Source organism: Branchiostoma floridae, chromosome 13 (genome assembly GCF_000003815.2).
Source record: "Branchiostoma floridae strain S238N-H82 chromosome 13, Bfl_VNyyK, whole genome shotgun sequence".
Taxonomy (NCBI): Eukaryota; Metazoa; Chordata; class Leptocardii; order Amphioxiformes; family Branchiostomatidae; genus Branchiostoma; species Branchiostoma floridae.
Genome location: NC_049991.1, coordinates 254464 through 280915, shown reverse-complemented (window position 1 = coordinate 280915; position 26452 = coordinate 254464). Strand labels below are relative to the sequence as shown.

Here is a 26452-nt window from a genome sequence, read left to right as displayed (position 1 = left end):
TGGTGTGCATTGTTTTTATGCAGATGCCAAGGGCTGAAAACCAAGTTCACACCTAGGTAACAAGGGACTTCACACATCAGTGTAATTTATTCATTATTGATATGCGTAGCCACACAAGGGAACACTCACCTAAGTTTTGACACCTCATTCATGAAGTGTTAAAACTGTCAGGCTGAAAGGGGCTGACTTTCTTATTGTGATCTGCTACAAAGTAAACACACCTGGTTCCATTCAATTTCTTGCATAGTCAGACCAGAAGTGAACAATAGTAGTATCCTCTTTCAGTCCCTTTAACCACCCAATAACAATAGGCAAGACTGTTTTAAGACTGTTTCAGCCCTATTTTGTCTGTTTTCAGACCTTTCTGTGTTGGCAATGGATCATGAGTCTGTGTCCCACACGGCCACACCTGTTCTAAATCTGTAGTACATACCCTGTGTTGTCCCTGGGTATGGAGACAGGTGAGTGAGTCTGTGTCCCACACCTGTTCTAAATCTGTAGTACTTACCTTGTGTTGTCCCTGGGTATGGAGACAGGTGATTGAGTCTGTGTCCCACACCTGTTCTAAATCTGTAGTACTTACCTTGTGTTGTCCCTGGGTATGGAGACAGGTGAGTGAGTCTGTGTCCCACACCTGTTCTAAATCTGTAGTACTTACCTTGTGTTGTCCCTGGGTATGGAGACAGGTGAGTGAGTCTGTGTCCCACACCTGTTCTAAATCTGTAGTACATACCCTGTGTTATCCCTGGGTATGGAGGCAGGTGAGTGAGTCTGTGTCCCACACCTGTTCTAAATCTGTAGTACTTACCTTGTGTTGTCCCTGGGTATGGAGACAGGTGAGTGAGTCTGTGTCCCACACCTGTTCTAAATCTGTAGTACATACCCTGTGTTGTCCCTGGGTATGGAGACAGGTGAGTGAGTCTGTGTCCCACACCTGTTCTAAATCTGTAGTACTTACCTTGTGTTGTCCCTGGGTATGGAGACAGGTGAGTGAGTCTGTGTCCCACACCTGTTCTAAATCTGTAGTACTTACCTTGTGTTGTCCCTGGGTATGGAGACAGGTGAGTGAGTCTGTGTCCCACACCTGTTCTAAATTTGTAGTACATACCCTGTGTTGTCCCTGGGTATGGAGACAGGTGAGTGAGTCTGTGTCCCACACCTGTACCACTCCATTATCCCCACTGGTTGCACACAGTCTCTCCTGACCTGGTTTAAGACTGAAGACACATCCTGTAACGCGTGCACAGGCACAGGGTAGACAGCCTACAGAACATAACACAGACAGATGTTATTGTCGATATGTTAGGGACATGTAGATGGACTTTAATGTGGAAGTGGCCGCTTCACTGTAAACCACCGCAACTATTATTCCATTACACTCATTTACAGTATGTGACTACAATATGTGGCACTACCACAAACTGAAAACCATCATGAACTCTCTATCATAAACAAATAAAAAAACAATCAGTTTTGTATGTGTGCTTGTGTATGTGCTTGTGTGTACTGTATGTGCTTGTGTGTGCTTGTGTATGGGAGTGGCTCCCAGGAACCCAGGCCTGCATGCCAGTTCACAAACCCATGCCACTAACCGCCAGGTCAAAAGGTCCAGGCCAGTTGGACTGGCCAGTTGCATTGGTGGCACTTGAACCCCACCGTTACCTGGGATGTCAGTGTCTTGAGAACGAGAGAGCGACCTAAACTGGAACTGGTGTTCCTACCTGTGCCTGAAGAACTCTACTCTTTGTTGTTGTTGTTGTTGTTGTCCTCGTTTAACGTCTATTATTTCGCTAGACGTGGCCTCTTGGTGCTGAGTAACACATGGTTCGCTTTTGAGTCAAAAGTCTCTCTTGGTATTTAACTCTTGGTTCTTTGTGCTTGAGAGTTGCTGGAGGAGTTTCTAGGAGAGTACGTCGAAACGGTGTGTACTCTCAATGTACTGGGAGAAGGCCATGTACATCTGTTTGTTGATTCCTTCTGAAAGGTCTTCTCTCATTCCAGCCAGCGTGGTGATGTCTGTGTCTCTGCTGTCCTCTGCTGTGTTGTATGTCTCATATATGTTCTCCACTTGTAGCAGCATGTGTTGTCTCTCCTTTTCATAGCGAGGGCAGTGGTACAGGAAGTGGTTGGTGGTCTCCACAGCACCGCAGTTTGTGCAGCTAGGTGAGATTTCAGGGTTCATCCAGTTTTGATAGGAGTTAAGTCTGGTGTGGCCGCTAACTAGCTGGTTGATGATGACTTGCGTGTTTCTTCTTCCAAGTGTTTGTCCTTTCTTCTTCATGTTGGTGGCAATTTTATGCATGTGTTCACTTCTTGTGTTCAGCTTGGTCCTTCTGTTCCATCTCTCATGTGCTTGTGACTCAATGTGTTTCATGGCTTGCTGTTTTGTCCAGGATGTGTAGTTCTGGCAGTTCCTTGCTTCCTCTGCTGCTAGCTTAGCTTCCTTATCTGCAATTTCATTTCCAGGAATTCCCATGTGTCCTGGGCACCAGGTGATCTGTATGGTGTAGCCTTTGGATTTGAGTGTGCTGAGTTTGCTTCTGAGTGTGTTTATCAGGCTGTTGTAGGCGTCCACTTGTTGCACCCCTGTGATGGTTTCAATCGCAGATTTGCAGTCGCAGAGGAGGAGTATCTTGTTTGATGTGGTCGGTCTTCTGGTGATGGTGTCTATGGCTAGGTGTAGTCCCTCAAGTTCCCCTTCGTAGTTATTAGATTTGCTGGCTACCGGTTTGCGTACAGCGTATGGCTCAGAGCTTCCCCACTTTTCATACACAACTGCAGCACAACCAGTGGGCCCAGGGTTTCCAAGGGCCGATCCATCCGTGAAGATGACTGTGGTGGGTACGTTGTTGCCTGTGATGTTTTGAAGTATGGTCAGGATTTCCTCTCGTGCCTTGTCTTTCCCCCCGGTGGTGATGGTTGTAGCTGTAAAGGACCCAGTGATGCTGCCCATGGTGAAGGGTGGAAGTCTTGAGTCATAGTATGGCTCTTTGTCAATCATGCTTTCTTCCATCTCGCCCTTCATTTCATTGAGTCTGGTCTGTAGCAGATGGAGCGGAGTTCCGATCTGGATGTCTGACTTGTGTGAGTTCATGTTTGTGATGGCATCGAAGATGGGGTTTCCCGTGTGTTTGGACTTCATTCTTAGATAGCTCTGGGCCTGTCTGCAGGTGAGATGGATGTCAATAGGTGGGATGGCGGCTATCGATTCAAGGGCCTCGGTGCTTGTTCTCTCGAGGCATCCAGTTGCAGTGAGCAGTGCCTGTCTCTGTATAGGAGAGTAAGCCTTCTCCAGTCTGTCTTTGGCAGCGATGGTGCATTCAGAAGCATAGTCTAAGATAGGTCTGACCAGAGTTGTGTACAGTAGGATGTGGGCTTGTTGAGAGGGATTCTTCTTAGCTTGTGTGACCTTGCTTACAGCTTTCAGGGCTCTGAAAGCCTTCGCCTTTGTCGTCGTGTTGTTGGTCTAGTGTGACTCCTACAAGCTTGAAGTTGTCAACTCTACTCTACTCTACTCTACTCTACTCTACTCTAGCCTAGGCATTTCAGAACAAAAATCATTTTCCGACCGTCAAGTAAACTGTAGAGTAGAGTAAACTAGTAACTGGTAACCTTACGTTAGTTTTGTAACACATGGAATTACCTGTAACACATGGAATTGTTCTTTTCACATCCAGAAGGTAGACGGAATTCTTGGCGCAAAAAGCAAACACGCCACCCTTAGTGGCATCAGCTACACCGCCGAAAAACCAGTTTGGAGAGGGTGGCAGCATGACAACACCGTCCCTCACATTGTTCATGGAGCGCGCCATCTTTGTATGGGTAGAAATAAAAGGCATCTGATTTAGAGTCGTTCATTACGATTTTCATATGTCTTCTAAATGTCAACATGACAGAAAAATAACTACGCTGCTCAAAGCAACATTTCACTTAGATATTATTAGGTATTATTTCAACGAGAAACGCTGATAATTACTCATAAAACGATAACCGTATAGTATGCAACGAATATCGCGCTTTTTTCACAGTTCATTGATGCTAGGCTGAATCCATTTGGTTGAAGGGGTGGTAAATCTGAAATTATTTACTGTATTGACGACCGTCAGTATATATCTTCCCTAAAAAATACTATTTGACATAAAAAAGATTAAAATTCATGCATTTTTACAACCCACTATTTGAATGCCATGAAAACTTCTTATATTTTGCTTGATTATAACCACGAACACACACCTTGCATATCAAATGGGTAAATCCATAACAAAATGGCAGGCCAGAAGGAACATTGGGTATCGAACATTTGACATCGTACAGTGAGTCAGCGAATAAAATAAAATAAGTCCGATTTTTCAGGTCACCAGAAGAGCCTGTGAGTTCCAAGGAGGATGCGACGTGGAGCGAAAGCATCTTCGGCGTCTTCAAAGATGCAGGAGATCGTAAGTGATGGCTTTTTCCAAATTGGAAGATTATAAGAAAAAAAAATCAACCTTTTCCTTGCTAAAACCTCTCTAGTCTATAGTAACCACGGGACTTGTAACATCTTTGGTATTTGTTATTGGTGTTGGTTTCATTTCTGCTTTGATGTAGCAGAATAGTAGCCCGCCAGCTTACGAAACCAAATTATGCTGCTAACTTGGTTTAGTGAGTCCAAAAATTTAACTAGAGTTCCATGAACACATAAGGGTTGGCGGAAACGGCTGCCCGGTCTATTCCGGAGGTTGGTTTGGGGGGTTTCGAGTATTGCATACAGCAGAGAACTTCTTACTTCTTGCGTAGCGATCCACTTGTAGTGGGAATACTACATCTTGATCCCCTATTAGAGGCGCCTCACACATATCCACGTGTCCACACACGCTGCGTAGTTCGGGGTCAACGACCTAATGTGCGCCGCCTGTAAATTATGCCGAAAACTTACGATGAATTACACAATCCAATCTATCCAACCTAAAGTTTTCTCATTTCAGAGTATATACATATAAAACTAGAGTTCCACGAACACATACCTTTGCCAAATAAACCAGGCTTGTTTAGTAGAATGATGTCTGTAGACAAATGTGTTACTCATTTCATTTTCTTTATAATTATATGCTTGGAGTTGGTTTATAAGATTTGGGCATTGATTATGCAAATTAGATCCCAAGTTACAATTAACTGATATCAAATTGTATCAAGCAAGTATTACTTAAGCTATCAGCATACCAAAATCATGATGATCCTTTGATCCATTCTTGACTTATTCTCTTTCAAAGTCTTTAAATACACTCTTACTGAGTTACTCTCTTCCCTCTTTCTCAGTTACATATGTGACAACTTTGATGAAAGTACTATAATGGAATGCAGTGGATTTATGAACTTTTCCTAATCAATTATGCAAATTAACTGTTAATTTTTTAACAGCCTCAACATTATATAAGTCTTCACTTAGGCTACCTACATACCAAAAAACATGATGATCCGTCAACATGTTCATATTTTCTCATTAATTATGCAAATGAGGTCATCATTACCATAATTGATATCTATCGACATTTCTCTCCTTCCCAGCTACATATGTGAGAAGTTTGAAAGTCCTATCATGGAATGCAGTGGATTTATAAATTTTCCTCATCAATTATGCAAATTAGCTGTTGATTTGCATAATTAGTATTCCATTATGTAAGTCATCACTCATTCTATCTGCATACCAAAAATCATGACGATCCGTCAACACGTTGTAGAGTTATTCTCCTCCAAAGTTTGAATAGAAACCGGTGCCTGCAGTTCCAAAAAAGCCGCTAGGGGGCCCAAACTCACAGCACTTACCCTCTGCCTCGAGGGCTATCTACAACTTAAAAATCATGACCACAGCATGTCCAGAACACGAGATATCAAAAATTGAGTTTCAGCTGCAGTACCTTAGCAAGCCGCTAGGGGGCCCATTATCGAAGTTGACCTTCGTTTTCCTGACCCCTACCCACCTACCAAATATCATCAGGATCCATCCAAGGCTTCTCGAGTTATGCTGTTGACAGACACACACACACACAGACACGCCCAAAACATAACCTTAGCCATTCTGGCAAAGGTAACTAGTGTTGTGGATTACATTTTCGCAAAAAAAAATCAAGGCGCTAATCAGCACCGAAATCTGGTGTTTGCCGTAAACATGTACAAGATCGAAATTACGCCGTGTTTGCATCTCCAAAATTACGGTAATGTTCACGACAAGAGTGCTGTAAGTTGTAGGGCCAGCCTACACCTAAATTACTGATTTGCTGCGATAGCAAATGTTTACATTTCGTATATTCGAAACCCCCAAAACCAACCTCAGGACCGGACCAGGCAGCGTTTTCCATTGACCGACCAGGCAGCCGTTTCCACCAACCCGAACACATAATGTTACATAATGTTACCTTCGCCAAATAAACCAGGTTTGTTATGTAGAATGATGTCTGAAATTTGTTCCTGGTTATAATTACCTCCATGAAATGTCATGGAATGGAGGTTATATTTTCTGTTATGTGTCTCTGTCTGTGTAGACGATTACTCAAGAACGGCTGGATGGATTGGTTTCATACTTGTTGTGTTGGTGGGGTGTGATGAAAGCTTGAATCGATGAGATTTTGGGAGCCGTATCTGTCGTTATAATCGATGTAATAATATCAGAAATCACCCCTATATTTGAGATATATTGGTACAGGCATCCTGCTTTATGTGTTTGTTAATGGGCTTAGCTGCAAGCAGATAGTGAGGTGATTTCATGACAGCTGTATGGGGAACCCCCATTAGTTTTATTTATGTCAGCCCAACATTCTAGAACATCTGTTTTGGGAGGCGGACAATTTTGATTGTGATAATAAATTGCATGTATCATTGTATGTACTTGTGCGTTTGGGGACGCAGTGTGTTATATTTCGTTTGTGTTGTTAGATGTTTTGTGGTGCGCCTTGCGTAACGCGGAAGTTTCGTTAGTATGTATTTGGATGTATGACATATCTAATATGTGGATGTGTTAGGTAATCCCTTATCTGAACAGGTGTGCGTATAGCAACTGGTTAGGGTAATGTAACAGTTAACTCCTTAAAGCAACTGTTTCCCGATGCTGGGCAACTGTTTCCCGATGCTGGGCAACTGTTTCCCGATGCTGGACAATTTGAATATGATAAATAACTTGTGCCACTTGTGCCTTTGGGGACCTGGTGTGTTATACTTTGTTTGCGCTGTTAGATTTTGTGGTCTGTGTGGCTTATGCTGATGTTGTGTTGGTAAGTACTTGCATTATTACCTCCATGAAATGTCATGGAGGTTATATTTTCTGTTATGTTTGTCTGTCTGTGTACACGATAACTCAAGAATGGCTGGATGGATTGGTTTCATACTTGGTGTGTTGGTGGGGTATGACGATAGCTGGAAATGATGAGATTTTGGGCTTCGTATCTGTCGATATAATTGATCTAATAATATAAGAAATCACCCCTATATCTGCGATATATTGGAACAGGCATGTGGTTTTCCTCTTTGTTTATCACCTTATCTCCAAGCAGGTGGTGAGGTGATTTGTTTCGCCAGTGATAGCCATGAACATATGTTTTTTTGGATCAGTTGACAACAACTGTTTGGGGGAAACGATAGCCTCGACTCAAGAACGGCTGGGTGGATTGGTTTCATACTTGATGTGTTGGTGGGGTGTGATGATAGCTGGAAGTGATTACATTTTGGGCCCCGTATCTGTCGATATAATCGATGTAATAATATAAGAAATCACCCCTATATTTGCGATATATTGAAACAGGCATCGTGGTTTCCCTCTTTGTTAATCACCTTATCTCCAAGCAGATGGTGAGGTGATTTGTTTCGCCAGTTAAAATGCCATTAGGTCCGGTGTCAGAAGTTTTATGGGCGATACAGATGTTCTGATTTCGTTACGATAAGGGACAGTTGTTAGTTGTCTCTTTCGTAGCCAATGGTACTTGTTTTTTAGCAGACGGGGTTGGCGCCAAGTATTCATCTTACAGTTGGTGTAGGGCTGTCAGAGGAAAGTGTGCATCTCGTTTTTGTACCATGTGAACAGCTGATGTTGGTGGAAAATCAAATCACCATCTGACTAAAGTTGGCCACATCCCTTCTTCTTTCTGAGTTTCCCAACTTCCTCCCACCACACCGCTCTGAGGCACATAGTCGAACCTCAATAATGCTGACAACCTTAGACAGTTTAAATGCCAAACATCAAGCTTAAGGAACACCACGTTACCATATGCCGTCGACCTCTTAAACGCACATTACACAATTAAGTGTCACATTTTATTAATTACTAATCAGATGGACATCCTCTGTGTCATTGAATAAATACACCACTACTTTCCCATAACATTTATAACCATTACTCTCAAATACAACCGACTATAAACATACATACCATCCACAAAAAAGCAATAAATATTTCATGGAGGTATGAGGTCCCCGAACTCTAGTTACATTTGAGTCACACAAACTCTTATCAAGTAGAGTTCGGTGACCAAATACCTCCATGAAATATTACTCTCACCTCTCAAATAGAAGTACCCCCGGCCCTGGAATAAAAATACCCCCGGGCAAATCTTCAAAATCTATTAAAAGTACCCCCTAAGAATAGATAAAAGTACCCCCCCCCCCCCGAAAAATACCAAATTGACATGTAGACTGTGTCCATGCTACTTCTGTCCAAGAGAAAGAAGATTCTTTTTATTTATTTATGCATGAGTACCATATCAGTTAATTGTATAAATGATGAACAGAACTAGAGTTCGGCGACCTCATACCTCCATGAAAATTTAGAGCTTTCGTAAATTTCATGCAATTCACCAATACATTAACATAATTTATGCATGGTGTTGTTCATCATTGACTAATGTACACATGTCACAATTATAAAATTCCCATCATCAATCATAAAGCGGTTTTAATTTTTACATAAATTATGCAAATAAGTTCCCAATTACCATATTTGGTATCTGCTTATATTCCACCTATCGTAATTAACATGTGTTACATTTATTGAAGTCCAGTTATTGAAAACAATTGAATTACACAATTTCCTCATTGATTATGCAAATTAAGTCCTCATTTGCATAACATGCATATCATTATGAACATCTTTGCCCAAGCTACCTGCATGCCTAAAATGATGCCAATCCGTCGTTCCTTTCTGCAGTTATCCTCTTTCAAGTGTCTTGACAAAAATGCCACTGCAGTTTCACAATTAAATGTTAGGGGGCTGAAACTTGCCCCAATTTGTTATGGCACTAAAAGCTATCTACCACCTAAATGTCAAGACCATAGCATGTCTGAAACAAGAGATACATTGAAAAAACTGCTATTATAGAATATTCTCATTAATTATGCAAATGTACTCCTATTTTGCATAATTAGTATCTTATCGTGTACAACATTGTCTAAGGTACCTACATACCAAAAATCATGAAAATCCGTTGTTCCCTTCTTGAGTTATCCTCTTCAGAAGGTTTTGACAAAAATGCCCCTGCTATCCCAAAACTAGACGCTAGGGGGCCCAAACTTATGTCATTTCTCTCTGAGCACAAGAGCTATCTAACACTCAAAAATCGTGACCATAGCATGTTCAGAACACCGAGATAGCAAAACCGGAAGTTGCGCTGCAGTACCAAGGGGAGCCGCTAGGGGGCCCAAAATCTAATCATTTCCAGCTTTCATCACACACTACCAACACACCAAGTATGACACCAATCCACTCAGCCATTCTTGAGTTATCTTGTTTACACACACACAAACACACAGACACACAAACGCGGGGTAAAATATAACCTCCATGACATTTCATGGAGGTAATAACTATGTATTATATATTTTTAGATTATTGTTCTTTGTGCAACATCATCTTTATTTCGCACAACAACACTTGGAAAAAGGACACGTTTAAAACACGAATACAAGATGAAGGTTAAAAAGACACCTCGGTTGACCCCTTAATCAGATAAACAAAGATCCGTAGCGTGCAATGTTAAAAAAGTGCTATGCATCAGCCTTTCAACATTTCAATTGTTGACGTCGCTTCTTAATTATTGCACAGATGTCATCATAAACTACACATGTATTGCACATTAAACTATCATTATGTATTGCACAAGTGATCAGGTGTATAATATTATGATATCATCGGCCGGAAAACAACCCATACAGTGTTGTTCATTGCACAGTATATTGCGTACGATATACAAAGGGGACAGCGTCCTAACCTGCGCTTCAACTCTCTCACCTTGCTGTCTTTCTTATGTACAGGGCATAAGGATTTCAGTTTTTTGACATTGTCACTGTTCACCCATCCCCTGCTACTAACCTCTATTGTAACTACTGTAGCACTATAGTTGCTATGCGAGTTTAACTCTTCCTTAAGGTGCTCATATTTGGCCAGTTTTCTATCTTCAGCTGCCTGGGCATTTTGAATCCCTATCATAGCCTGCCCTAGGACCAACTTCGATCACGATCTGTCCTAGGACAATCGGCGATTCTACTGGATCGTGATCTCTACTGTGACATATACATGTACATCTGTGTTTTGTTATTGTTTGTCCAAGTACATGTGTAAAATATCTCAGTTTAAATGTTCCAGATTGTGCGGGTCCAGTCGCCCACTGGGACTACACGGATATCTGTCAGCAGCAACCAGACCATTCCCAAGTTCTTACAGAAGGTACATGTCCATTTTCTCAGCTTATTAAAGGTCATCACTTTACCTCCTCTTGTGCCCTTGTTTTACCATTTTTATATTATGTACTTTAACCCTAGGAATGGAAATATTATATCTGGCTTGTCTGTGTTTCTGAAGTACATTTTCTGTATATTTTACTAGAGGGCAGTTATCATCAAGATGGTGAAGTCAGCTATCATTTCATTTGTATTGACAAGTGTTGACTAGAAATTGCAGTGAAATTCACGCATGAATGAACGCATCTCTGGTGTATTTCCTGAGGTTGAAGAGGAACTTTCTGTCGGCCATGGTACATGGAAACTGTATCAGAACAGGGACCGTTCAGGGGAGCTGAAGCCTGGCAGCAGGAAAACTCTTCACAGCACCAACATCAGGTACCATCACTGTCACAGTACCAGCATTAGGTACCATCACTTCACAGAACCAGCATTAGGTACCATCACTTCACAGTACCAGCATTAGGTACCATCACTTTCACAGCACCAACATCAGGTGCCATCACTTTCCTAGTACCAGCATTAGGTACCATCACTTTCACAGCACCAACATCAGGTACCATCACTTTCACAGCACCAACATCAGGTACCATCACTTTCACAGTACCAGCATTAGGTACCATCACTTTCACAGTACCGGCTTTAGGTACCATCACTTTCACAGTACCAGCATTAGGTACCATCACTTCACAGAACCAGCATTAGGTACCATCACTTCACAGAACCAGCATTAGGTACCATCACTTTCACAGTACCGGCATTAGGTACCATCACTTTCACAGTACCAGCATTAGGTACCATCACTTTCACAATACCAGCATTAGGTACCATCACTTTCACAATACCAGCATTAGGTACCATCACTTTCACAGCACCAACATCAGGTACCATCACTTTCACACTACTTGATAAAATCACTTTCACAGTACAGTAAAAGCCAGTTAATTGCATCTCGGATAAACGCACACTTCGATCAATTGCATGGAATCCCCCAATTCAAAACCGACTCTCATTCACTCCCTTGTTAGTGACTTTGCTTATCTGTACGATGAAAAGTTACCAATGGCAGATAATTGCACGAAAATGTCAGACATCGTCGACAAATTGACTGAAATTGCATGCTAAGAATTGTCATATGCAGTATGAATAAGCCAAAGGTTGCCTTTACTGTAAAAGCGCAGTGCTGACAACCTGTAACATGTAACATCTCTCACAGTTTTAGCTTGGTTGAGCTCCTTTTTAACGTTCTGTGAAAATAATCTATCTTCAACCTATCCCTCACCAAAGGAAGCATCCAAAATCTCCCAAAATGTTACCCGAAGAAGCATATCTCCAGTAATCATCATCATCATCATCGGTCGACGTGCTTACACACGACAGGGTTATACCGCCCTTTACGGGGTGACATACCCTTTTGCTGGCTAAGTCATTACAAGACGGGGATGCGCCAGGTCTCCCGTCCGGTAATAATCACTGTCATCCATCAGTTCTACTGGCCATCCTGCAGCATCCTCATTCTGTCTAATATTACTAGTATGAGACTAAATGCCATGTTTGTGCTGGACGTTGTTGTTTCCTGTAGACATGGAGACATGCTGTACCTGGTGCCATCATCAGGACTGGACACCACTGACTCCGCAGGAAGCCAGGATGTCGGGAGTAATGATGTGGAGGAAGATGAAGTAGACATCTTGTTATCCAAACAGGATGGCCGCATCGCCAGGGAGAGAGATGAGCAGCTGTAAGCCCTTTCCTCCATAAGAATTGACTCTTAACACAGTGAGACACAGTATCATATTTGGAATTAGTGCTCCTTATCCACAAACCTTGTCACCACCATATCTGTGGAACTTATTCAGCTGTATAGGTAAAGAATAGTTCTTGTCAGACCATGATGATCTTAAATTCTATGTATATAACTAGTAGGTATAGACCAATCACAAGCCTCTTTTCCCACATGTGCACAGGCCAAAACATGGGTTGATGAACAAGAAACTATTGCCATTGATGAACACTTAAAGGAATGATGGGAAGGGGTTCTGTTCTTACCACAACAAATATGAGCTATATGTGACCTATATGTATAACCACCTCATCAACCATCTTACTCATGTTGCTTGGTGGTTATACATCACTGACCAGGCGTTATGTCACCATAACTATCTGCAGACAGGTCATTAACCCTTAATTACTCCTCTCCTTTCAGATGTCATCATGGACCCAAAGGAAAATGTGTACACTGTACCTCCCTAGAGGTGAGTTGGATTTAGTGTGTTGCATTTTACGTATAACAGGATGTTCCACTTCTGAGTCCGCTTCACTTCTGAGTCCGCTTCACTCTGAGTCTGCTCCACCTCTGACTTCGCTCCACCTCTGACTTTGCTCCACCTCTGAGTCCGCTCCACCTCTGCGTCAGCTCCACTTCTGCAACTACTCCACCTCTGAGTCCACTTCACTCTGAGTCTGCTCCACCTCTAAGCCCGCTCCACCTCTGAGTCCGCTCCACCTCTCAGTCATCTCCACCTCTGAGTCCGCTCCACCTCTGCGTCAGCTCCACCTCTGAGTCCAATGACGGACAGCAACATTCACCTCTCATAGGTTGATGTCTGTATAAGTTTGCGGTTCTGTAGAAGTTTATCGCCTCCTTCAGTCATTATTGGCCATGGTAAAATCCTAATTGATATCAGCCCTACAGCTTTGACTGTGGCTAAACAGTCCTATACGAGAATGACAGTCTCTGAAACATAGGGCACATCTGTAAGCTGACTCAGGTCTGTAGTAGGGTTCTCTTTGCAGGATCCGCTTTTCTTCTGCCATGTGCATCAGTCTGGTTTCTCCTGATTTGAGCACTCCTGTGGTGATCTGTAGAAGGTGCTGTAGGGTTTGGGGGTCTTCCCCACAGTAGCAGGCTGCACTTGAAGCTTGGGATCTAAATAATGTGTAAAGTTTAGCGTTTTAGTAAACTTGAGGTGGCCTTTAAAAAGCACAGATGCCATACTACAGTACACATGTATTGATGTATGTTATGTAACCAGGAAATGTTCCAAGATTGGGCCTATGTTCAAGATGTGCTTTGTAACTATGTCTCTTGACTGAAACAGGCAACTCCAACACATATCATAATATACATACTGTGCAATGTATAGTGCGCACATGTAGAAACTTTTTTTGTGGTGGTGGGAAGGATGGCAAGTTGCATATGTATCTGATATCTGCTATCTGTTCTGAAGCCTGTGTGGTGAAGTAAGTCACTTCCTTTTCCACAGCCCTACAATGAGGAGTATCTGCAGAAGTCAGAAATCAAGCACATGTCCTTCCATGCTCACCTGAAGAAACTGATGGGAGGAGTGGACAAGTATGTACATGTTCAACACTAAGACTCTTTGAATTATGCTATTCTCTCAGCTCGAATGGAATTGTGCACGATCTCTTCAATCCCATGAACTGCATTTGAGTTACGGTGTGCTTAGTTGGGAGTTCAAACTTCAGGATCTACATTTGTTGCCTATTGCTGTAATGTTCTGTTGTGTCCAAATGTCAGCTGCAAATTTTTCTCATTGAAAAATGATTGATAACAATAATGCTTTTGATTTTTTTAAAGAGTTTAACCACATACTAATGTGGATGTACCGGATGAGGTTATTGTCCATTTGAGTCATATTCCGTATACCACGATGTATTATTCAATTAAAAGCCAGTTCTCATGACCAGTAAACAACCACATCAAAGTGATCCCTGATGACAGCTCCCCTTCTAAGCTGGAGGCATGACAAAATAGATTGAAGTCAAAACAACAATGTATTTCCATCATTTTTTTTTTCGAAATCTTAGATTTTCATACAAGTTTGCAGACTTGGATTTCTGAATACATTGTTAGTGGATGTTTCTTTGTTTCTTTGTTTTGCATAACCAATAAACTTCCTTTAGGCATAACAACATACCGGTGTCTATTCCAACAGTCACAATGATGTTCGTATTTTCCTCTCAGGGGGAAATTTGTGGCGCTTGAGAACATGAGTGTGAAGATTCGGCCAGGCTGCACCGAGCACCCGCCGTGGCCAGGAGGTATCTGTACCAAGTGTCAACCAAGTGCAGTTACTCTGAACAGACAGGTAAGGCACAGAGAAGGGTTGGGACCCATACACATGTATGTCTACTACTACTACTTCAAGTGAGTGAGTAACTTTAGTGTGTGAGTGAGTGAGTGAGTATCTTAAGTCACAAGCTATCTATGTTTTACAGAAATATCGTCATGTGGACAACATCATGTTTGAAAACCACACCATAGTTGACCGGTTCCTGGACTACTGGAGGAAAACTGGAAACCAGCGTTTAGGGTTCTTATATGGGAAATATGAGCACCACAAAGACGTCCCACTGGGGATAAGGGCCACTGTAGCAGCGATCTATGAACCTCCACAGGTTTGTGGTAATGGGGTAGTGAAAAGAATGAATTAAAGAGCAATTCTAAGATAATGGAGTTATTCTGCAGCTGCTAGTATTTTCAAGGTTTTACTGAAGAAGTAGATTTTGTACTGCAATATAATGATATTATTGCAGGCACTCTGGTGTCAGTACAAGACTTTCAGAGCTAGGTGGATGAACTTGAACTGCACAAACTGTCATGGGGGAATTTTGACATGGGAAACTGTCATCTGTTCATCTGAAAATAATTGAACCTATTCAGACAACATTCCCCGAACTTGACTGGTATCACAGAGCTCATATTTTCCCTGGCAGGGCTCGAAATTCATTTTTGGGATTAGGTGCACTGGTGCACCCAGCTTAAAAAATTGGGTGCACCAAAAAATGTTTGGGTGTACCACTTAAATTTAAGTAATAACCTAAAAATAAATCTTAGTTACAAGCTATCAAGTTCCCTGTGCACCCACAGAAAATAATTGGGTGCACAGCTCCAATTTTGGGTGCACCTGGGTGCACATGCACCCAGTATTTCGAGCCCTGCCCTGGTATTCACTTTTGCCAGGCGGTCCAGTGCCCTCACATATGTAATCAAATATTTCCAGATATCACTTCAAAATGCTGGTAGCTTTCCCTTTCCGTATTTGCATAGTACAGAAAAATATTTGCTCATAATTATTTAAAACAAGAAAGCTTTTAAATTCAGGAAAATGGCAGTCTATTTCCAGACGAGCGCTATGACATATCCAATGTATACATTTTGTAGTTTGGGACCAAAGTCCCCCCTATGATGAAAGCAGTTTGTGTAGCTCAAATTCGTCAATTGACTATCCTTAGAAACAGGAATCAAATTCCAAGCAGGGCTCACAAATACCCAGCTACAATTTACAGAGAAATGACTGGAAATGTGAAAAGCCTGAAACAAAATATTGCAGGCTTTGCATGTTATGAACCACATATTGTAGGAAAGAAGAAGTTTAAGTATTGAAAGGCCTAAACCATCTGCCACTGTGATCATGGCAAATGGCAGATACCAGTAGGAATGAAATGTGCAGATTGTTTTGTTCTACTTCTAGGACAAATTGAACGTGTTAACAGAGCTTGTGTGTGTTATAGAGAGGAAGCTGTAGTTTTTCTATGTAGGACTCTCCAATGCTGTGTGTTGCTCCTCAGGTTGGAACAGCAAACAGTTTGGAGCTTCTTGAAGACAGGAATGCTGATGTTGTGGATGACATTGCAAGGAAGCTTGGACTCAGGAAGGTCAGTCTTCATCTCAATCAGTTCTATCATTATTACAACAGACAATATAAGGTATGATTGCTTACAAACTAATACATGTAGCTGTAGTGTTGGTTATCAGTCTCGTAACAAGTTTCCTGACAGGAGCCATTCATGTTAGAATAGCAGTCCCATTCTTCGGAAGTTTTGTTTGCAAATCTTCAGTGTTAATCTTCAGTGTTATCTGTGCATTTATCAGTTTGGGGTCTTAAAACGTTTCTACGGATCCCTGCAACATTTTCTTAATGGTGTATCCAGTGAATCAATTTTACATGACTGATTGTATGCCTTTGTAGTCATGTGTGGGTCACAACACCAGCATACCCCTGCATGTGACCCACGTGTATTGTACCATTTGTAATTCTGATAAGATCAAATCAAACTAGAGAGGCAACATTTTCGGGAAAATGCAGAATGTTTCCCTTCGAGCAATGTATGTATAGCTAGTGTCAGGCATATCTATCGATATATATGCATGTGTATGTCTCTCTCTCTCTCTCAATATATATACATAAATGTGTGTGTTTGTGTGTGTTCACGGTGTCCTTTTTTTTTAGTGGAAGTGTTTTTGCACTTCTCCATTTCACATTGTTAGATAATTAAAGTTTAGACTAGAGTCATTATATTGTAGTTCTTTTTGTGTTGAGGTGTTTTTGGAGGGTCAATTAAACCTGAGGTGCCACCAGAAAAGCCCATTCTTTCAGGGGGTAACTTTTTTATTTATGTATGGGGGTAGATAGAGCAAAATCTGCTGTATTTACTCTGGAGCAAATTTAGGCCTTAAAAATTGTTTATCCTGTTCCTGTTCATCTGACAGTAGTCTGCGTGATGTATCTTATCTATTCTCCAATTCACAGGTTGGATGGATCTTTACTGACTTGGTGGCTGATGATTCTGGCAAAGGAACTGTCAAGAACTTCCGGAATGCGGTCTGTGCTGTTACATTTATACATAGTGAAAGTTTTCATGTCTACCATGTCATAATGATATCGTTATTTATAGAATTATATTATCATGTTCAAATAATAAAAAATCAGGGCTACATACCTGTATGGGTACATGCAGATACAGTGGAACAAAGTTTCATCAATATTGACTACATGTAGTTTAACTGTAATATCCTAAACAAAAATGGAACTCACCCAAATTTTCGACTGATCATGAACAGCACCAGTCTTTGTCAAAGAATGAACAATCCACTGCTGTTGTGACATCACGTTATGCAGATAGGACACGTGACTCAGTAAGCAGTGGATCGTACATTGCAGGAAGTTCATTCCTTGACAAAGACTGGTGCTGTTCAGTCGAAACTTTGGGTGAGAGATCACCCACAGCTTTACAGTGTATATATTTAAAATGGTTTGAAACTCTGGCACTTTCAGTAAAAAATGCTCAAATAAATGATGTACTGGTGACACTGCACTGCAACAGACTCACCAAACCAAATGAAAACTCCATAGAAATGACCACCCAGAAGGACTAATTGCATTGCAAATGATCTTCTGTTGACAGGATTCAGTCTTCCTTAGTGCAGAAGAGTGTATCATGGCAGGAGAGTTTCAGAACCAACATCCCAACTGTACAAAACTGTCTCCAGATGGTACTTTTGGATCCAAATTTGTCACTGTGGTGGCTTCAGGTAAGTTTCAGGTAATTGAAATGTGCTGTCTGCTCCTACATAATGTACCACAATGTCTTCTTCTGTCTTTCTCAGTTGAGAAATAACAGATTTCCTTCTTAGGCCACACTGAGTTGATTACGTCTTTGTTGGCCATTGACAGTCTTTCCTACAACTGTGCAAACACAACATCCCCTTACCCTATGTCAATTGTATATCAATCCACAATAAGAACTTTTGGAGAACAGCGTGTGCTAATTTCATCCATTGAATTAAGTCAGTGTGTCCTTACTGACCCACAAACATGAATCCATATGGCCATGCAGTAGGGTTGCAGTACCATACCACCTGTACCACAGGGACATGCCTTGCAATAGGATTATTTTATCAACCACTGCAGGTGATGAAAGTCACCAGATCCACTTTGAGGGTTACCAGGTGTCCAACCAGTGCATGGCTCTGGTGCGGGACGACTGCTTGGTGCCCACCAAGGATGCCCCTGAGCTGGGGTATATAAAGGAGTCCACCCCAGAACAGTATGTGCCTGATGTTTTCTACAAGGTAAGTACAACATGGTTGGTACCAATAATATGTGTTCAATAAACATTGTCACCAACATCCAACATTATGTTCCTGATTACATTCAGCCATAACAGTATTATTCAAGAGGAACATAATGTAGTTGTTTATACAAAAGATGCACCCTTCTGTTGTTATTATCTCCATGAAATATTCATTATGTATGTGTGTGTGTGTGTGTGTGTGTATGTGTGAACACACACATTGGATGGATTGGGTGGTGGATTGGTTTCACCCTTGTGATATTTGTAACTGAGAAAGAGAAAAATGTTGAAAAATTGATATTATGCAAATGAGGACCTCATTTGCTTAAATGATCAGGGAATGCAATTAATGCCTTCTTTCTTTATGTCTGTTTACTGTGATTGTGTGCGTATCTTATTTTGGTGGAGGAGATGATCAACTAATATAAATTATGTAAATGATGACCTAATTTGCATAATCAATTACAAAGACGATGACAATTGATACACAAGTTAAAATCCTTTGGCGAAGGTATGGGTCATGGAACTCTAGTTGAAGAATACTTCTGGTGGTTGCTAGTAATAAGGAACTGTCATATTTTAGTGTCATTGGTAATATAAGAACTTTGATGAAAATGAGTTCATTTCATTATTGTACATGAACAACAAGACAAAAATGTACAGAGATGAACAAAGTCACTAGAAAATGCTGTGGATGCTCTGAAGAAGATTATGGTGCTTAAAACTCCATCCAACATTGTTTAGTAAAGTTTAATGTTTTCTCCCCAGGAGAAGGATTCCTACGGCAACTTGGTGACATTGCTGGCCCGGCCCCTCCCAGTGGAGTACTTACTGGTACAGGTAAGGTCTAGCCTCCCCACGGGTTAGCTGCTGTACACATGTATGTGTTACACTGAAGGGTGGATGTACTGTATCTGTGGTAAAGGACAAGTCATCTTTACACATCCTTATCGCTTTTTGGTGATAATGCAAAAAACAAGATTTTTTCAGTTACATTTGGACATACAGTGAAACCTGCCTTAGGGGTCACCTGAGTATAGGGGCCACCTGGCCATTGCGGTCACTTTTTGCCGGTCCCTTGGATTTTTCCCATTGACGTAAGCATTAAGAAATAGTCTATAGCGGTCACCTGTCGAATGCGGTCGCGGCCAGCCAATTTTCAGTCCGGCCGCTATGCCAACACTGCCGATAGCGGTCACCGGCGCGACTGGCCGGCCGCGTTACGCCGCGCTAAAACCCACGCGGGGTTCACTTTTTTTCAATTTCTGCACTACATCAGCAAAATGTAGGCTCAACTTGGACGATTTACGAAGGAAACATTGAATAAAGAAACATTTTACAAAATTATGTGATTTTATGCGAAGTTTTTCCACCAACGTGTTGTTGGCGTTTTTCTCGTCTCAGTCTTTGCACTCTACCCTTCTCTACATCGTCATTTCTGTGCAGACTGAAAGAATATATGGACAGATTTTACAGGTAGACCGTCCGTTCATGTATCTAATGTTATAGGCTCTTGAAATCCATGTACGCTGGTCTAATTTTCGTATTCCGCGGGCCAAAAATATCGGAATTGTATTTGCGTAAATTTTCCAAGATGGCGCCGCCTCAGCAGATAAACAAGGTCAATTGGGGTCAGTGGACGACTCCATTTTTGCCAAGGTAAAATGTGGCAACAAGAATTCTGATTTATAGCACAAAATACGGTGATTATGGTATAAAAACGATAAGAATCAATTAAATCAACGTTATTTATGTAAGAACTAGACGAAGTTGGATTTTTGTTAAAGAAATAAGCCTACGTAGAGACAGTTTTATTTCGACGTGACCACCTTGGCATAATGGCGCATGCAGACAAGTCAAGCCGAGCCTTCCTGAACAAGTGAAAGTTTTTGTGGCGTTTTGATGTTTAGAAATGATTATGAACTTGTGATCAGTAGTGACTGAACGTCTAATTTTTGCCGGCAACTAGCGGAATTTACACGATTTGTCTATTCGATTGGCAAAGTTGCCGAAGACGCGCGCTGTGACCCAAGCTACCCAGAAAAGTCAGATCGAGGAACAAAGGAAAATGGCGGCGCTGACTTCGTGTTCAGACAATTCTAACTGTATAAAAGACAAGAGAACCAAGCAAATGTCTGTCAGTTTTGACTCAGAAATACGATGTCGAAGGCTTCGACTCCCGAGGGACACGCATTGACGTTGGTCATGCATTCGGCGTTCCGAGAACGGCAAGTCCCCCCGTCAACTAGCGGCTGATTTCGGAGCAGGTGTCGGTCGGACTCAGATTAGTGTTAATGTCTAATAATAGTACACTGTTTTCTCTGTTAATAGCTAATGACATTTTGACTATACAGAAATAAGGGAGCAGTAGTAGTTAATACAAATCTATTTGATTAAACTGTTTGTTTTAAACTCATATTTAGTTTAAATGTATAACCTTAATAATATGTCAATAAATACTCAGTATCTCAGTGGAAGCTGAATGCCTTGTCACTTATTGCTTGTGGTGAAATGTACCTTTTTGGCTATACTGCCTATAGGGGCCACCTGCCCATAGGGGCCAAATTTGGTCAGTCCCTTGAGTGACCCCTATAGACAGGTTTCACTGTACACTGAAGACTGTACATTTTGTCTATTTCAGGTTACAACAGGTTTTCCTGTTGACCCTGTGTCTACCTTCAACATCAGGGTGGCCAAGCCCTTTCCTATTGAGAACAGAGCAGATATTGGTGACATACAGGTTTGCCATTCGTATTCACAATGTCAATTCAGAGCTGCAAAATCATTACTTTACTTTTGTTTAGTTAATGATTGACAGTTGGCAAAGTTCTACTTTACATGCATATGGCATGACACCTAAGATACCAGATATGAAGCATTAAATGAAGCAAATACAAGTCAGTCAGCACTGTCCAGAACTTATCTTTATTGTTTCTATTATTTTATCCTTACTCATCCTCCTCTCCCAAAAGAGAACAAATATGACTACATAATATTCTCTATGCTATTTATCTAATTTTTGTTTAGTGAACAGCTCTTTCAACTCAGTCTGTCAAATTGTCTTTCAAGAAGGCCCATTTGTTTAAACCTGTTTGGCTGAAAACATATTATATATTATACACAATGTATTAGTTACATGTGTGGCAGGCATGATGTTGTTTGAATTGAATTTCCTCAGGACTTTGGCCAGCTGACTGCGTACATGCAGCAGTTCCCTGGGTATCGTCTGTTGGAGACCATGTCAGACCTACATTTCCTCTCCTACCTGGCAACAATGGACATGCTACCATTGAAGGTTAGGTATACTGTGATTCTGCCATGGTACATTGTTTTTGTTACTGTTGTAGGTCAATCCCATCACTAGACTATATATCAGTTTTATCTTACAACAGTCGTTTTTTTTATCAAATCCATCCATAAACAGGGCTCGAAATACTGGGTGCATGTGCGCCCAGGTGCACCCAAAATTGGAGCTGTGCATCCAATTGTTTTTTGTGGGTGCCACCCTGTGCACCCAAATATTTTTTTACATTTATGTATGTGAAGATATGAAACTTTCAAAGAATACTAGAACACATCATATTCTCGACATCTAACTTATTCTAAGTGTTAGAAAGATAATAAAAAATGTCTGTCAATGTCATGATACTTGTTTAAGAATTTGATAGCTTGTAACTAAGTTTTATTATTAGGTTATTAGTTAAATCTAAGTGGTGCACCCAAAAATGTTTTGGTGCACCCATTTTTTTAAGCTGGGTGCACCCGTGCACCTAATCCCAAAAATGAATTTCGAGCCCTGATAAATAAGAATTATGCACATCTTATGCACAATAGAATACTGTTTGTATGATCACAGTGTTAGCCAATGTCAGTAGTGAAAGGGACAGACTAGGGTGGGTCGTGTTGGAAAGATGAGAGTTTAGGACAGCATTGTCTGTCTTGCAAGGACTGAATTTCATACAATGCATCCGCAACTATCCAGTGTATTCCTAACTTATCAGCTAAACCAGTTGTACAATGCATGTGTCATACATGTTTTAGTATGCCCATTTCTCATGTTGTAGTGAGATGAAATCCTACAACTACAATCTCATATTGACATACATGTATGCAGAGGCATGGTGAACTGCAGTTCTAACTTCCTCTTGCCCTCCCAGGACCACATGGACCCTTTGTTGGAAGGTGTGCGGGAACAAAATGCAGAGACTGTGGAACATTGGTCCAAGACTGACCAGTGGGCGACAGTGGAACAACTGATCACTGCACATGGTAAGTGCTCATTACAGAAGTCTGAATAATCATGATACATGGCCTCCTAGCCATACAACAGATTGTGAAGCTATGATCGGCCTTGTCAGCTATAACTAAAGATTGTTTTGATGGTTACTACTTTCAACTGTGATGTAAAAAAAAGCAAACACAAAAACTTTTCTCATTAAAAAGTTAAGATCAAAACCATATTGTGCTTGTATTGTGGGAAGATATGTAGCAGTTCACTGCAAACATAGACCTATTTTGAGAGAAAGATGATTATTGCATGAAATTTTTCTCTTAAAATGTACTACCAGTATTGTCAAACATTCAATATCTTTTCTCATACCTTACAGACTTACACAATCTTAACATATCCTGGTCTTATTATTTACTTTAATTCATGCCACTTTGGTCTGACCCTAAGGGACAATGGACCCTTCCAGCCGAACGCCAAAAGCCCCGCCCCTTGTTCGATGTCGGGTTCTATTTCAAAACCTCGGTCAAAAACGGCGCGAGTTGCAAAAACATGGCCGCCGCCGCTATTAGGCTGAGGATACTGACTGACTTCGGTTTAGCTTTTGGGGCCTTAAAATCCTCTCAGAACGGGCGACAGAAAAATGCTATGCATTCTTTGTGGAAGGCTACATCCACTGGGTACAGTCATTTTATATAGTTGCAGTAAGGGCGATATAATTTCAGTCAAAGCGCAAGCGGGAGGCGCTCCATAATATTACCTTATTAGTGGGCAGGAGTGCCCAGTTTCTGACATGCGGTCGATGCAGGTGCAAAGCTGGGTACATATATATGTGACAGGTTGTCTACCGCATTTGTTGCATACATAGCATGTGCATACATGCTCAGGAGAAAAACCAAATTAAGAAGAAAGTAGCTCGGTCACTCGCGGAGAGGGAGCTTGTAACATGTGTCAAACATAAGACACCACTACAAAGTCCGCTAGTGCGGAGTCCCGTCTCTTCTACGAACATTGCTTTACTTGCGCATCCTGTCCAGGAAGAAAGTAATGCTGTGTAGCGCCTACCCTTCCCAAAACAACAATACTCGGTCGGTATAGTCATCAACAAAAAAGGCTTAGCATTTTTCTTTGCCCATTCCTGTCCCACTAGGGCTGTTTTTGACCGAGTATTCGAAATAGAATAGGGGGTTCTATTTGTTCGATATGGCGTTCGGCTGGAAGGGTCCATTTGAGTCATCCTCAAGTACAGAATAAAGATGCAATGTACCCTGTAGTTAGACAATACATTTTTTATGCCATTAGATCGCAACAATATACTATTAGTCTAGTATAAGCTCCAGCCCTATGCTAGTGAATGTTATCTTTAGTTCGACCTGCTGTGTACAGTGTTGTCATGACTCTTCTCTTCAGCACCAAGTCCACCTGTGGGTGGTGGACCTTCAGCTGCAGGACCAGCCTTTCCTCCAGGGGGCGCTGCTGGCGGTGTGTGGGAGTGTAAACACTGCACCCTCATCAACCAAGCACATAATGCCTCCTGTGAGATATGTAGCCTGCCCAGAACCTAGGCACCTCTGGCAGGTTATTATGGTCCCATGAGATATGTAACCTACTAAGTACATGGGGCAGTCTAGAGCCTGTAGACACATTAGGGTGTTCAAGAAGCTTACAATACATTGAACAGTTATTATTGCAAGGTATTTAAAAAACATCTAAACTGTTCGATCATCAAAACGGTTCAGAATGCGATCGCACTTCTTTGTAGAAAACCTGATTAGCCCAAAATTGCATACATACTCCACATGCCTCAGCTTTTGAGTTTCTTTGTCAAATGATTTTAACTGAAAAGGGGAATGCAGCCTACTGGCTCTGCTGATGCTAAGGACCAACAAGGAATTTTGTATGTCAGCCTACTCAATTAGTTTGGATGGCTCTATGCAGCTGTGGATAGGACAATGTTGACCATGGCTGGCAGAGGAACTGAAGGAGTGCAAATTCCTTTGAGTATATTGGTGACAGGTTTTGGCCACAATTGCAGCGACTTATCACCTGCTTAGGTCTGCTATACCCCAGGGCTCTAGCCAGCTCGACATTTTTTTCCGTCAGCCAATTCCCATTGTCACAAAAACACTATTCCAGGAGTTAGAGAGACTGAACTGAGACCTTGAAAAACGGGTTTTAATGAGATTATCGTATGCGAAAGGGCACCGACACACATTGTCAACAATCATAACAATAGCAAAACAAACAGTTTGTGGCTTTTACGACCGTGGACGGCATCCCCCAGCAGCCTGTAGCTTCCACCAAGGAGCTTTTATCAGATTTTTGTCCGTCAAAGTTGACGGATTAGTTTTAAACTTTTCCGTCACACGCAGCAAATTTCCGTCAATTGACGGAAAAACGGACGCTGGCTAGAGCCCTGCTATACCCGTACATTTTGTATGTATAACATCAAAACTCCAAGACAAAGACACTTTGCATTCACCCTCAGTGATTCAGGCAAAACCTTTTTGCCACAGCTACCTCTTGGAGATGGTTTGCGAAGTAACCATTTCTGAGAAAAAGTAAGCAGTTTGAAGTGTTCACACTCCGAAGATTGAAACGTTTTGAGACTTTCTGAACTGATTGGATGAACCTGTTACATTTTGGGGGGTGAAGGGGCCAAGGTAAGTTGCCTTCTGTAAACTATACTAATGTTGAGTTATTGATAGAGGACACTCATTACTAGTATGAATCCAGAATTGTACGGAAGACACCATGTTAAAACCTCTCTCAGCTGATGAGTGTGACAATATTCCCAGTAGTGTACTAGTATTTGGGCTCCAGTGTTAATAACAGGAACACTCAGCTATAATACTTCATTTGTGCACAGGACTTTATAAACGCAAACTGCTTCATCTGCTCAAAGTAGGCTTAAGTAAGCCTGTAATGCTGTATGGCGCATGTTTTGGCCTGTTTTATGTAATGGTGAGTGAATTTCATGGCATAAATAAATTGATTTTGCTATGTCAATAAAATGTTTGACTTCTTGTCTTAAGCTGAGGTTCTCGAATGCTCACACAACTTTTTCATGATTTGTTACCATTGTCATCTACAGGGACATTACATGTTACAGCAATGGTATTCAAGCTTAGTTTTTATGTAACTTTTTGTGTAACTTTTTTTTAGTTAGACAATTTGCAACATCTTATGTTACACGTGCAATATTGATAGATATAATCAAGGACGTTATATAAATATAGAATACAACGCGGTGTATTCCGCATCACCCTCGGTCCCAGCCCGACCGCAAGTTGGATCGCCCGGAGGGTGATCCGACCTGCGGGAGATCTACAGGGACATTACATGTTACATGTCTACAGGGACATTACATGTTACAGCAATGGTATTCAAGCTTAGTTTTTATGTAACTTTTTGTGTAACTTTTTTTTAGTTAGACAATTTGCAACATCTTATGTTACACGTGCAATATTGATAGATATAATCAAGGACGTTATATAAATATAGAATACACCGTGTTGTATTTTATTTATGTCATTCCCACCTGAGAAAATCCCTGTTTTGATGCGAAATGCGCCAGATAAAGTTGAACAAATTTGATGCCCTCGAACAAAAACTGTTGCAACAGTAATGTTCCAACGTCCGAAT

The 26452-nt window shown here is 41.4% G+C and overlaps 1 protein-coding gene across 1 annotated transcript; it reads left to right on the top strand.

Moving 5' to 3' along the window:
* Positions 1–4238: 4238 nt before the first annotated feature.
* Positions 4239–25846, top strand: LOC118429092 (nuclear protein localization protein 4 homolog). The gene is made up of 17 exons (XM_035839467.1): positions 4239–4436; positions 10604–10684; positions 10964–11076; positions 12281–12439; positions 12905–12953; positions 13965–14053; positions 14687–14810; positions 14941–15120; positions 16294–16380; positions 17256–17327; positions 17911–18037; positions 18417–18577; positions 19348–19419; positions 21221–21319; positions 21758–21874; positions 22737–22848; positions 24218–25846. Exons 1-17 carry the CDS (start codon positions 4386–4388, stop codon positions 24370–24372), a joined length of 1848 nt encoding a protein of 615 aa, XP_035695360.1. The 5' UTR covers positions 4239–4385; the 3' UTR covers positions 24373–25846.
* Positions 25847–26452: the final 606 nt, after the last annotated feature.